This window comes from Notothenia coriiceps, unplaced genomic scaffold (assembly GCF_000735185.1).
Source record: "Notothenia coriiceps isolate Sejong01 unplaced genomic scaffold, NC01 NC01_scaffold00024667, whole genome shotgun sequence".
NCBI lineage: Eukaryota > Metazoa > Chordata > Actinopteri > Perciformes > Nototheniidae > Notothenia > Notothenia coriiceps.
The window spans coordinates 6,590,498-6,605,210 of record NW_011357368.1 but is presented as its reverse complement, the minus strand read 5'-3'; the positions used below and the strand labels follow the sequence as shown (position 1 = coordinate 6,605,210).

Below are 14,713 nucleotides of genomic sequence, written 5' to 3'. Positions count from 1 at the left end.
CTTACACAGCACTGATCAATGTGAGATCACAGGGCACACCACTTCATCTGCTGCCTGCCCGTGTGTGTGTGTGTGTGTGGTGTGTGTGTGTGTGTGTGTGTGTGTGTGTGAGTGTGAGTGTGAGAGAGATGGGTTTGTCTTCTCCCTTTCCCTCAGCAAGTAATTGGGTATGCCCAGAGGTTCAAAGTTGNGAGTGTGAGTGTGAGTGTGAGTGTGAGTGTGTGTGTGTGTGTGTGTGCGAGTGCGAGTGTGAGTGTGAGAGAGATGGGTTTGTCTTCTCCCTTTCCCTCAGCAAGTAATTGGGTATGCCCAGAGGTTCAAAGTTGTGTAATCACTGTGTGTTCTTCTCCTCTCAGGGGACCGCATCGCGAAGTAAATGACTGTTCTTCTACATATCAATCACCATGTTGAGTTAAAATTACAGATAGCATACAAGCAGACAATATAACTTTGAATAAATGTCATACAACAAATGGCACCTGTTATGTGTTTACATAGCTTGATAGCCTCTCAAAATGACGTAACAGGGCGAATAGATCAGAGAGATAGAGGGAATGGGCTTCAAGCACACAACACAGCTGTGATTAGCTACCTACTGTATATCCAAACCTGTATCTAAACTGATATAGATTGTTGTTTTTTTTAATCAATATCAGAGGTGTTCTCTTACTATCTATAAAAGAAGCAGGCGACTAGTACTTTTCAAAACATCTGGAATATGGTTACTTACAGGAAAGGACACACAAACAAAAATTCTGCAGTGAGCAACAATCTTTTGCAGGAAGTGATAAAGAAACTTAGAAAAATTATCCTTCACAAAGTTCTGTACATTTTAATTGTTTATCCACTCTGTAAGTGTAAAAATGTTGAAAGCCGCAGCTCTTTCAGGATGTTAATTTAAGGTTAAAGCTGCAAAGATTTAACAGTCTTAAAGTCTTTAGGTAATTTGTTTCATGTAACAGTGAATGAACAAACTCTCAGAGTGTGACTAATTATATTGTAGTTTACTTCGGCAAAGCCCTGAGCTTTCATTTATTTCACACTCTTCATTCAGAGTTAGATTTTTTCATTATTGTTTCTTATGAAGTGGCACAATGTCTTAAAAACAAAACATTAGAGTAGAGATACCAAGGCAGTTTTGCGCCAAACGATAATGGATAAATCACAAGATCTGCACAAGAGATTTTTTAAAGCAGTAGTTCAAGAAAGGCTGGCAAAGCATTTCAAACGGGCCATTTAAGCCTTGACCATTCTATATAGCCTTTATATTCATGTACCCACTCGTCATCTGCCGTGGGACAGAGCAAAGAAAGAACAAGTGACCTTTTCATCCGGAGACACCGCGTCAAACTTGAGAAGATACTCTAGCAAGTTCCTTTCTATACTATACATGCTTCATGATTTGAAACTAGGGTGTAGTCCAGGATGTTATCCGTCTACAGTATATGCAAAGATCTGTGTCATTACTCTGCCCAAAATCAATTGGAAATAAGCAGGGATGTCTATTTGGGTTTAAGGTGGACAACTTGCTCTTATGATTTGAGTTGCCCAAGTCAAGAAATACATTTTTCTCAAGAGTAAAACTTTCTACCAGACACGACACTTCTGCTCGGGGTTCATCAGACTGCCCTTCTTGCACTGGAAAGCTTCTGAGAACGCTTCGAAATTCTGGAGAGATCCAAGCACCCTAAAGACAAAAGAAAAACAAGACATTATGAAAAGAGATGAAACATGTGATGAATGCTAGAGGAGCACTAAGGTGGAATCAAGCTTCCAAATGTTTACATTTGGATCAGCCAATGGGCAAGCTGCCCTGAAACCTGAGCTCCTTAGTCCATCACACAGAACATCAGGTGAGCATGATTAAACCGCTGTGAACATCCTGTCACATGTTATGGTAATACAACAAATGTGTTAGCCAACACATCCAGACGGAGCACCATTAGCATTTGATTTGTTTATGGCTGACTAAAAAACTATTTTGTACGTGTATTTTTTATTTGTTAGACTCTATCAACTCATGACAAATATATCTGGTTCTTTAGCGGCTAAATGCTTCACTGTGTTCACCAGTTGGTCACTAATCTCTCCGAGCAGGTTGTATATAATGTTTTTTTGGAGCTTTGGTTTGCTTCAAACAGCTGCTTGCTGTGCACAAAAACAAGCAGAGAGGATCTGAAGAGTTGGCATCACTACGATCACAATAGAGTGGTGTTTTAATTATGTCATTCAAACTAGCGATTAAGATATTAATGTTTATAAATCTGAGCATATTGAAGATCCTTACCTGTACTCTAAAGGACTGTGTGAGTCAGTCTTGATAGACTGGCTGGCATACTCAGGCCGATAAGCACCACACCATACCTAGAAAATAAAAGGCAAAATCGACCTTAAAAAGCAACCATTGAAAGAAGCTTTCTGCAGACTGTTAGTATTAAAACCCCTTTTTACAAACTATAGAGTTAGTGTTTCCCTAACTCATGTTTATATCATCATTTTACTTTGAATCTAATAATTATTCCACCTCTTATGGTGCAAGTTTAGCAAGTTATTTTGCTCATGGACCAACGGACCACTTGTGAAACTCACCATCCCAATGGGGAGTCCTGACATGTTTAATTATTGAAGACCGTTTTCTGCTTTTCTGCATAACATTTCCTGGCAGCCAGATGCTCTTTACTTTGGCAGCTCCTCTCCATCCCCTATGTGAGTGTTTTGAGATTGCTTCACCAGCTGACCCTCTCCCTTTGTCCAAGTGTTTACTCGTCAGCACCAAAAAGCAGCTGAAAAATGCCCCCTCTGAACTTTGGCTCTTGACTCCAGATTGCGAAATGATTGTCTGTCCCTTTGTCTGCTATATTAATACATCCAGAATCAACATGTCCTCGTTAGTCTTACGTACTTGGGCAAAGTTAAGAAAGAACAGTTGCTTGTGGTCCATGTCTAGCCCAGGGAGACGAGAATCCTCACCGTTCATCTCCACCGACTTTAGGTAAGCCTGTAAATACACACATACACTTAGAGATTTAGGATATGTTAGTTCATAACTAACATGCTGGACTTTGTCATTGTTCCTTAAATTGTTGGGCATTTATGCAGCTAACATCCAACCTTAAATGCTTGACGAACACCTCCATTGTCTGCAATGTTCTCCCCCAAAGTGCTGATTCCACTGACCTGCAGCCACACAGGCAAAACCAAAAACACACACAGGCATGAAAACACTCATTCTGGTTTTTACTTAATACATAGTTTACAATCTCTGGGATTAACGCCAAGACACAACATCTCATTTAATAAATGCCACTGGGTGCTTACGTTTTGACCACCTGCCAGCTTCCAGTTGAAGTTGCCATATTGTTGCACCATGCACTGTGACTGATCTTTAAAATGCTCAGCAGAGAAATTACTCCACCAGTTCAGCATATTACCATCTTTGTCAAAATTACGCCCTGTGAGGAAACACAATGCATTATGTTAAATACTGTTTGCCAAACATGATGCATCTAACAGTAACCTGTGTAACCAGTAAACTTAAAATAAACAGTTATTTTAAAATGACAGGGAATTTTAAACTGTATCTATCAGTTTGGGCTTCCCAAAATATCCATGAGGAATAACTTGTGTCTGACCGTTGTCATCAAATCCGTGTGTGATCTCATGTCCGATAACCATTCCTATTCCACCGAAGTTAAGGGCCTGGTGCTGATGTTTACTGAAGAAAGGCGGCTGCAGGATTCCTGCTGGAAAGACTGGGAAGACGAAAACACTAGGAATGAAACAATACAACTGAAATACACTAAGAAGTCACTGACTAACCATTAAAAAACCCATCTCTTATTTTTCCATAGAGGCAAAGCTCCTACCTATCTGATTCCTGTTGGGTGAGTAGAATGCGTTCACCACAGCAGCACCAATGATCCACCTGAGGAGTGATTGGTTTACAATTTAGAAAAGAGCATTAAACTGCATTTTCAGTGGTATATACTATGCTAGAAAATCCATGCACAGCGCATATTTTGCATATGAAACAAAACATTAAAATCTTCACTAGCAATGCTCTTTAATTATTACTTAATGATGTCACAGAGCAATCGTCACTTGTTGGACCTTTAGTTCTCCATTTTTGAAAAGTTTTTTTGTTACGTTTTCAGAACAACCACGTTAACTATCTATGAAACCGACATTTATCGACCTCATCTTAAATGGCGTTCTGTTGTGATGATGTTTTATGTCTCATTTATTAAGTCATACAAAAACACAAAGATTACAGGAGCTTTAGTTCATAAGGACAGTTTGCGCTTTCAGATTTATCAGCAGCTTACAAGTCTGGGTCGACTGGTTCTCTGAGCTTCTTCAGACTCTTCTGTGCTTCAGACTTGAGGTTTTCCAGGATGTTCTCAAAGTAGTTTTCTTCACTAAAATTCAGCTGAAACCGGACAATGAGAGATCAGTGACATGTCAGGTATTTCCAGCGTGGCTTAGGAACAGACCCAGTCCTTACTTACATGAGCGTACTCCTGGTCAAGCTTCTGGTTGCTTTTCTGCAGAATATGATCCGGATAGCCAATATGCTCCTTGATTGCCATGGCCTATGTGACATACACAACGATTAGTGTGATTATATGGAACATCTAAAGAAGGTAAATCCTTATATTTTTGGCTTGGCTTCCTCTGATACCTTCTCTCTTGCCTTCTCCTTCGAAGGAGTATCCATCCAGCTCAACTCCTCCAGTGTTTCCACATACGCTTGCTGGATCTTACTGATAAGGTCACTGACCTGTGAACAAAGTAATACAATCTCATACAGAAGCAAGCGGTCATAGTTATGGGGCCCTGGATAACACATTATATTTTGTCTATAACATACTGTACATTGTGTTCATTTAACACATATTTAATCAATTATGTTCAAAGAATGCAAGGGGTGATGACAATAATAACTACTAACAATTGTGTGAAAAGCAGAAAATGCATTAAAGTGCACTTTAAGTCCAAGAAAAATACTCAGTGATTGTGCACATCAACCAACACATTTAAATGAAATAAGGCAACCCAGTCAGTTTTTGGCGCTGCAAAATAAACGCAAAAGTGCCAAAAGCTAGCCTTGAATGGCCATTTCAGGCTGGCGCTAAAAGAAAGTCAATCTCCATAAACCCCCATGGTAAAATGCTCAACTTTACAGCAGAAATAAATAGGTTTTACTGCCTGATACCTAAATAAACTTGTTTTTGATACAATTTCAGGCAGGCTTCAAAACTAAGCGTTTCAGGTATAATATATATATTTGAGAACAATAATGTGTGTTTTGAACATCAAACTGGGGGTTACAGAAGTGAAGCCCTTACCATTCGTTTGCTTTCTCCAGCAAAAGTCTCATGCACATACAGAGCTCCAACTGCGTTCTCCATGCTGTTCTGGACATAGCGGACACATTCCCGCCACCAAGCATCCTCCACAGTGGTCCCGTAGAGAGTCTGACACATACAGCACACACATTGTAGGTCAGTTTTTGAATATGCTCATTTTATTATGTGCTGCCTTACCATCGTCATCGCACCTTTCTGTAACGGGCTCTGGCGTCTTTGAAACGGCGGCTCAAGCTATTAACCCTGTCAATGATGAGCTGCCAGGTGAGGTAGTTCTGCATAGTCCTGCAATTATAAAGTATGCAATATCTTGTTAAAGTGTTACTGAATTGTAAATATTCTGTAATATGTTCATTTTCATGGACTCTGCGTAGCCCTCTTGGCCTGACCTGACACTGTGTTTGGGGAGAACATCATTCATCTTCTCGAGGTACGGAGAGCTGTACACCACCACCTCCTCCTCCAGCTGGATGTCAACAGACACGCTGGCCAGCACACCTTGGATAAAACGTGTCCAGTTAAAACCCTGCAAAACAAAGAGGTAGGAGATGTTTTTGCATATTAAATACATTTTTAGAGATGTCCTTCTGTTCTCAGTTCTATGTTAATCGAATGTGTTTGGGTTAAGGACAAAGTCAAGACATTTAAAGACAACAACTTGGACACTTTTTTCTGATATTGTCTTGACCAAACGTTAATTGATCAATATAAAAATTATTGTTTTTGCAAACCTACTTAAGAGAGAGTGTTTGTTGTTTCCCCGCTTCTTGTTTTTGTGCTAGGCTAACGAGTAAGCTTCATACTAATTTACAGAAATTAAAGCGGTGTCACTCTTTTTATCTTACTTGGCAATAAGGCAAATTTAAGGTGCATTTAAAAAATGTTGAGCTATTTATTTAATGTGTGAGATACAGATATTCTTACCCAGGTCTTAGTATAACTCTAGTATAAACAATGTGCCTTGTTTAAAGAATGGCCAGCTATGGTTCATCATTACCAAGTATAAAAGCTGTCAACTTCTCTGCTCAAAGGCACCTCAAAGTACTTAACATAACGTAACATAATTGTTTAGTACAAAAAACAAATGAAATAACACGTACATTAAAGTTGAATGTGCTCTGTAGCTCTCCAAGTGTCATCTTGTTGTAGAGAACGGTGACATCTTGGCGCTCCTCTGCCGGTGATGTGGCCTGTCCAACAAACAGGAAGGAAGAAGCTTTCCATAAACTGATCTTGGTTATATATATTCACATTTTCTCTCCTGTCATCAGCAAAGTCTCATTCGTCCCGCTCTAGACAGACATTGACAAAAAGACCTGGTTAAAAGCTTGGCTGCTATCTTTCAACTGAAACAGAGAGGAGGTTCTCATTTTTCATCTTGTCATTATTCCTTTTTCCTTTGCCTTCGTCGCACAATTCCATTTCCTGTTGTGGCTGGCACTCACATTGGCGATGTCTGTCTCCAGCTCCAGCACTTGCATCATTTCCTCCCACACTCGGTCGTCATCCTGAGTCAAGTTCCTGTCCTCTCGAGTTATCTTCGCAATAGAAACCATGAAGTGTAGATATGCCTCTCGAACCTACGGTGCAATCACATGCTATAAAATGCTGTTTTCCACAACAAATCACAGTTGTGTCAGATTAATGAAGGTGAATTGTATTACAATATTTTGTAATACTCAAATAAGAAGAAAATGAAAATAATACTTTAAAATATATATATATATATATAATCCAGGGACTATGAGAGAACTTTGAATTGTGATTCAGGAGGGGCTGTCACTGTTGACAACTTGACGACTTTCTTGCTAGATTTAAAGACTTTATGAGCTAGTACTGATTCTCATTAGAAAAGAGTTGACACTGGGTTTTTAACTTGGACTTTTTTATATTTAGCTCACTCTTGCTGGCTTCTCTTCAATGATACCGAACCGAGAATTAAGACCAAAGATAATATGGACCTGACAGTGGACTGTTTCTTTAGTGGAAATAGGTTTTATTGCAGCTGTAACAAGTATTCATTATCATTCTGTCAATGATGTTAACACCAAAAAAGGAAATCCCTTCATCCAATTGTATTTTAAATGATGGAAGAAGAAATCTGAGCGAAAGGTTTCTCCATATTTTACGAATAGAAACAAAAATGATCTCCATGATCGGTGATAGTGTACAGTAGTCAGAAAATATGTTTGAGAACTTACTTTTTTGTAGTTTCCATCGTTGAAGTAATAGTCTCTTGATGGCATTCCAAGTCCCGGCTGGTCAATCTAAACAGATTTACAGAAAAATAACATTATTTATGTTATTGTTGGACTTTGGTGAATTCTAACCAACAGTAATAGACCAGCAACTTACATGTTCCTCAAGGTTAAATTACAGTTTGTATCAATTGAGTATTGAGTAGAGGGCATAGATTACTGATTTGAGTTGGTTGGCCTTTTAAGGTGGCTAAAATACGTGTTGCTGATGCTCCCATCCACAGCAGTACAATCGCTCTGCTTTTATGGCTATGACTATGCACCTATGTAATGATAAAGTACATACAATCCCCTTAAAACAATTAGAAACTACTCCTTTAAGAGACACACGAACACATAATGGCTCTATAAAGACATCACGACTGTTAAGTGTTGTTTTGTGGTCTTACATAAATGATATGGCGCCGAGAGTCCCGGTCGTCCGTCCACACATACATGTCCAGCAGAACCTTCTTGTGGAAATTAGCGGTAAGCTTGGCCAGTGTGTCCTCAAGGCTCCATGCTTCCTCTGCAATTCACGGGAGGGGGCGCGGGGGGGGGGATTTAATTTTAACAAGGTAATCTTTTTGTAAATAACTATTTAATTTAGCATCATGCAAAAATGAGGCTCCCTCTTCTTCTGCTGCACATTTTACTGGGCAATCTGTGTAAATCTGTGTGTGCAGATGCGTCTATGTTTGGTTAATGCTGTTTGAGCATCTGTCTATGATTACATTTAATTAACGAGGCAAGAGCCAGGAGCTTGGGGAAGAGCAGTGTAGACTATTTAAAGCCCACTTTACAATCCTCAGTGAGGACCTGCTTCTACCTACTCAACACACTCCCAAACTCCACACATGACCGCTCTGATGAAGAGCCTCGGTCAGACTCTTGACAATTGTGCAGAATTGCTTAGTCATACACAGCAATTCTACATGTGTGAGCAAATGTATCTGAGTATATGACGTATTGCAGGTGCACATGTGCATGTTGGTACAGAACAAGCTGTGGACATTAGGGTGTGTTTGTACCGGTAGTGATGTTCCAGTCATCTGTCGCCACAGGCCAGTCCCCGATACTCTCGATGAGCCTCAGGAGGGGCCTAGAGTCACGCTGCTCTATGAGGCCTGCACCAAAAATATATATAATATAATGATATATATATCATAAACATACAACCACACTTTAGTCCCTTCATTCTGTGGGAAAACCACATTATTAAGATTGAGACTTTTAGTTTTATCTTTGAAACATCAAGAAAATTGCAACTCACAAATACTTTTTCTTTTTAACCACCATGGATGAGAAATTAATAAAAGGTTAATACATGCTCTAAGATACCCTGCTAGGCTGCATCTGGTTAGTATCTGCAGGTCCTAAAGATTCTTCAAGGTTTTTAAAATTCAACATTTTTTAAATTACATTTTTGAAGCTTTTAACTTGGTGATCCCCTGCAGAATCCTGGCTGTGTGATAGCCTGCTACATAAACAGCTTCAGAAACTGTTATTTATATGTTTTCTCAGAATAAAACCAGCATTTTCAGACAGCAGAAAGAGAGCCTTACTCTCATTCATGCAGGAGTTGTAAAGGACTTTGGCCTTCTTGATGGCATTTCTGTCCTCTTCATTGTCCGTCTCGAGAACACCTGAAACAACAAAACACATGCATGCAGACATTGTATCTCTGAATGAAGCCCCCTCATGGCCCTGGATGCTGCAGTCCACTGAAACCCAGCTGACCTTTGAGTACAATCTCTAGCTTGTCCCGCAGAATGTCAAAGATGCTGTGGCGGGAGCTCGTCTCCGGGATCACGTGTCTCTCCAGCCAACCCCCGCAGGCGTACTGGTAGAAGTTATCACAAGGCTCCACAGACTTATCCATGTTCTGCAACAGCCGAGCAGCTTTGAGGCATCACAGAGACAAGAAAGGTGAGGGAGGCAGGACATCGTAATGTGGATATAACATACTTTGAAAGGAAAGGGGGCTGACTTTGTTTACAAAACGGAACAGCAAGAGAGCAAATAAGATAACAGTCCCTCTCACCTGCAGTAACACAGTCTGCAGTTGTACACACACTGTTGGAGCGAATCAGCTGGCCTGAAACAAATCAGTGTCAACATTCATGAGAAAGCATGCGCACCATTGGACAAACTACCCCCAGACTGAGACAAGGAGGATGTTGTTGTGTGAAAAAGCTCAAACTAAATAGATGTATGTGTGGTCTGTGTGTGACGGTCAGTGTCTGTGTCAGCAGTGACTTTGTTCTTTCACTTTTGTGTGGCAATGCTGATCAGGCAGTAAAGGGAATTACAGTGACTATCAGAGGTGCAGGCTTCAATATGACACATGCAAACCCACTTATCCCACGGTGCGACCTGTGTTGAGTTTATAAGCTTAAAGCGACCAACGCTCACCTTCACTTGTTGTGCTCCTCGACAAAGTTGTCCTGTTGGATTGCTCTGCATTGGTCGGAAGAAACATGAACAAACATTAGACACAGTCAGGGCATCTTATAATGATCAATTCTCATTTAAGCATGGGGAAACACAATTATGTCCCAGGCAGAGTTGTATTTGTGTTTGCAAGTCAACAAAATCCTGGAATAAAGAGCCTGCAGTTAAAAATTGTTATCATTAAACCTGTCTGTGTGTGTATCGTTGATATATGGTATTTTGAAGTGAAAGCCTTATTTTGCTGGAGTAACACTAACCTTTAAAAATCTCTAAAAGGGTTAGCCAATGAAGTGTGCATCAATATTGCATCTGAAAGCACGTCTAGGGTCAGGATTATGTCCTGTGTCGATGCCAACTCGCAGTCACACATACAAAGCAGGAAGACCCCCCATCTGTAATATCTGGATCTTTCCTCAGTGACCCATTACCTTTCACAACCGATGTGTAGAGGACTGCCAACCCAGCCAAGGCACAGCTGACCAACAGCAGCAGCACGGACAGACCGATTTCTGCAACAGTCCAACGGCGCTTTCCAGGTTTACTTGATTTCTCCATGATATCCATTTGGCTTTCGGATTTGCCCATATTCCTCCTGACTGCCGGCTCTGTGGGAAAGACACTGTTAGAGTGTGGGATGGTCCAGGCAGAGAGAGAGGTGTGTGTGTGTGTGTGTGTGTGTGTGTGTGTGTGTGTGTGTGTGTGTGTGTGTGTGTGTGTACATGTGTGTGTGGGCAGTGATCCATCAGTAAACTGTGCCAGCCGACCTGCAGTGAGTGAGCTTCAACTGCTTAACACCTACAACAACTTCACTGACAGGAGTTGTGAAACTGTTCTGGTCTCGTTGCAGAAACACAGTTTGACACTAGACAAGTTATTCTTGTTATTCTGCTTATTTCTGCAGCCTTTGCATAACTATTTTTTGAGCATGTTGAATACACAAAATATGGCCTTTAAAATTCACAATAGTCTTAATAAAAACTAAGCGGGACGAAATTCTTCTTAAATGTAACAATGCTATCTTAATGTGAGATCAACTCATAATGGACTGGGAGATTAAGTAGGAACTGACACAATGACTGCTTTGTCTATATTAGCTTTTGTTTGCTGCAAGGGACATCATTGGTTTCCAACCTGGAAACAATGATTTGACTTTGTCATGTGAAATAGCTGATAATATCTCAATATTTAAAAAATCCTCTCAGTAATATTATTATTTACTTTCCCCATATAGCCCAGCCCTTCTGCCACATAGTGTCTTGCCTGTTGAAATGATTATTTTACTTTAATAATGATTGTTCTCAAGGGACCAGTGCCCCTGTTTTAATAACTTGACCACATTTTGTTTAGTGCATGAGGGACATTATTTTCCACTTAATCATTGAGCTCCATCTGGTGTTAATATAGGAGAGACAGTCATTGTGTATAATTAATATGACATTAATTCTGGAAACAATTTGGGGAACAGAAACAGATGAAATATTTGCCCAACACACACACACACATGCATGCTATTAGGCCTCTAGACATAGCCTAAGCCCATACTTCAAGAGAGCTAATTTCTCTGCACAATAATGATGTATGTGAGAACACAATATTGCAAATGAACATTTGTGAAGAGGACAAAACCACAATCACCCGTGGCTTTCAACAGCATTTCTTTGTATCTATTCACTCTGCAGCACCTGTTTCTCCATAACCAGCACCATTGCCCTATCATTAGGCCTGACAGGGGACGGGCTATAAATCAGAGGTCCACACTGCTGTGCCCCATTAGCCCTAACTGATGAATACTCATGGGCACATATCTGGCACTACAGTGATGAAGAGCAGGCAGGGGCTTGTTAGAGCTTCACTCACTGACACCCTCAGTATCACAGTGCAAACAAACGACTGAGGCAAAATCCAGCCATACTGCATCAGGAAGCAAGACAGGCCTCACTTAGCAATAATGTGCAGTCCACAATGCAAGATCTACATCTTTGAATGTCCTCAGATGTTGAGCATTTCTGTTTAATTTCTCCCTGTTTTTGGGAGGAATTCAGGCATTTTAAATTGTATTTATGAATAACCCAATGCATAATAAGTCTGTGGCTTATTTCCATTTCAATAAAGCAAAATGACAAAAAAGGCATGTAAAAAAATTAAGATAATATCTATTTTAGGAATTGGCAAAATGCCTTTACAAAAAGACGATTCTCCCTGGAGCAATACATCTGACTCACAAGCCTTTGGTAAATCCAAAAGAACATTATGTCACCCAACAATTTTAAATATGAAAAAATGTAATGTAGACATATTATAAATGTAGTGTTTTATCTGATGATTATATACTGTATTCTTTATTATTTTTGAAACATGCTGTTAAAATCAAGTATAATATGACACATTTGTACTTTCTTCGTAGCAAATATATAAATCATTATTTTATATATATAATCTTTTTTTTTTTTTTATGGCTGGAATTGCACTTTGTATTGTGATTGCAGACTGTCGTAGTATTTGTTTAGCCTGAGAGAAAAATCCCAGGGCCACAATTTTACGGCTGCCTTTTGCAATGAGTGCAAGGTAATAAGCGGTGCATTTGCAACAAAAAGAAAAACAGAAAGAAATCAGGAACAAAATTAAAGTCTGCATTGACAGAGAAGATCTGCTTCTCTTCCTCCAGCTGCAGCGCTACACAACATCGTCCAGCTTCATGCTCGTGAACCACAGTGAGGCTTCTGCAGATTATGCGTCAAAGAGGGAATAGTTACAATAAAAAATAAAAATGGGCAGACTAAGCAACAATATTAAGATTCATTACTAGTTTACATTTCCAAAATGATCTAAAGTCAAGCAAAAACACACACATTTAAAGCAAACACATTGACCAATAGTACCACCTTCCAGATCCTTTACATTTACTAAAATCTCTGACCGTTTCAAGTTCCCAGGACACCAACTTCTACATCATGAAAACAATAGATATAAAGCTTTTATTTTCTACACATGTATGCACACAGGTTAAGACAGATTTATATAAAGACAAACACTGATGATTCAACCCTAATTGAGGACCGATTGGTAAACATGTGGTTGTTCATTTACTGAGACTAACCTTAAAGAACAATTTTCTACCAACATGAAGTAGGTAGATGTGCATTTTATATGCATGAAATAAATGTTCACAAAGCAGTGGCAGGGTGTAAGCCAACAGGTCAGAGATTTAAATTAAGCCTTTCTCTGAAGGTGAGACCAATCAGTGCTGAATGTTTTCAGGTCTGCTTGTTTTAAGCACATTGATTAAGATTACGTTCAGTGACTGGTACAGTTCTTCTCTAAACGTACTGCTCCAAACAAAACAAGGATTAACTCGCAGGTCAGACTGCCAACACACGTTCTCTGGTTCAGTATAATTTGCTTTGCTACTTATCGTATAGTAGGCTACACCTCAAAGTCTATAAATACAACTCAAAATCTTAAAGCATTTCTCACAAATCTGTCCTGGGACAGCCGAGGATCTGGCGGGAGTGATTCCTAAAGGCTGCAGTTTCAGATGGCTAACTTGGTTTTGGTGCTTCTCAGCAAACAGGAATCTAATCTGGAGGATCCAGAGGCTTACCTTGGTATGTGGATGGTAGAAGTCCCTAAGCCGTTTCCCCCCACAGCGCGCTAATATCTCAAACACCCCTGCTGAGCATCCACTCAGAGCTGGTGTGTAGAGAAATGAGTCTGTGCTGCGGGTTGAAGGAGACGTTATCCAGCTCAGTGTGCTGCTCAGGGAATGAGTGAGGCAGCAAAGGGAGAGGGAGAGCAAGACACAGATGGAGGGAGGGAGGGAGAGAGAGAGGGAGGGAGGAAGAGGAGGGAGAGGAGGCAGATGGGAGGTGATAGTACAGCATTGTTTTCGGTACTATGATAAGATATTGGGGATCTGTTTGTTATGAGGGGATGAGGATGGTTACGATATGTGTGTATCTGAAGGGTCAACAGGATGTGTTACAGTGAGCATACATTTCCCCTTGTTCTCCCAGTGGTGTGTCCCCAGCTGGAAAGGAAAGGGCAGGGAAATCTGGAAAGCTTGCAGGGAGATAACACAAACGTGTTTTTAAAGCTCTCTGCAGGCAGATAATTTTGCAACTGAGTTTCTAAACCTCTTCAAGCTGTTCTTATATCCCCGTAGCCTTAAACAAATAGATTTATGCCCCCCTTGTCATCACTTTAAAAAGAGACACCACTGTTGTTCTTGTCATCCCTCGCTCATGTCCAGGAAGACTTGTCCTCATGGAGATCTCAGATGCCCAACGTGTTTCTCTTTGGGATCTGAACCCTGGCCTGGTGACAGATTGAAATGGCATGGTGCCCAGCTCATTATCGGCCTGATTAGCCACACTAATTAGCTGATAATAAAAGGAGAGTGTGTAGCTCATGCACACAGCAGTTGCTCAGGTGGCTGAGAGTAAACAAAATTGAGTGGATCGAACCCAAAAAAAGAACATGCATTCGATAAGTTAAAGATCCTTTTTTGATGTGCATTATTTAAGGATGTTGAAGATTAATGTCACAGAAATGTCTATAAGTGATCTCAATCTATTGATTGATTTGATATCCTTAATATTGAAAATGATGTTTGGCCTCACAGACATTAAGAAATGTAATTGTCCTTCTTTAAGG

The 14,713-nt window shown here is 40.1% G+C and overlaps 1 protein-coding gene across 1 annotated transcript; it reads right to left on the bottom strand.

Annotated features, from left to right (window-relative positions):
• Positions 1 to 194: 194 nt before the first annotated feature.
• mmel1 (membrane metallo-endopeptidase-like 1) lies at positions 195 to 13,848 on the bottom strand. Its single transcript, XM_010782559.1, has 24 exons — positions 13,662 to 13,848; positions 10,489 to 10,665; positions 10,022 to 10,066; positions 9,651 to 9,704; positions 9,347 to 9,508; positions 9,172 to 9,252; positions 8,638 to 8,733; positions 8,017 to 8,135; positions 7,571 to 7,636; positions 6,815 to 6,949; positions 6,470 to 6,559; positions 5,759 to 5,895; positions 5,561 to 5,654; positions 5,349 to 5,477; positions 4,682 to 4,780; positions 4,509 to 4,592; positions 4,326 to 4,429; positions 3,867 to 3,925; positions 3,633 to 3,752; positions 3,319 to 3,452; positions 3,112 to 3,177; positions 2,903 to 2,998; positions 2,288 to 2,364; positions 195 to 1,687 (listed from the first exon to the last, which is right to left on the bottom strand). Exons 2-24 carry the CDS (start codon positions 10,643 to 10,645, stop codon positions 1,588 to 1,590), a joined length of 2,304 nt encoding a protein of 767 aa, XP_010780861.1. The 5' UTR covers positions 10,646 to 10,665; positions 13,662 to 13,848; the 3' UTR covers positions 195 to 1,587.
• Between the last annotated feature and the right edge of the window lie 865 nt (positions 13,849 to 14,713).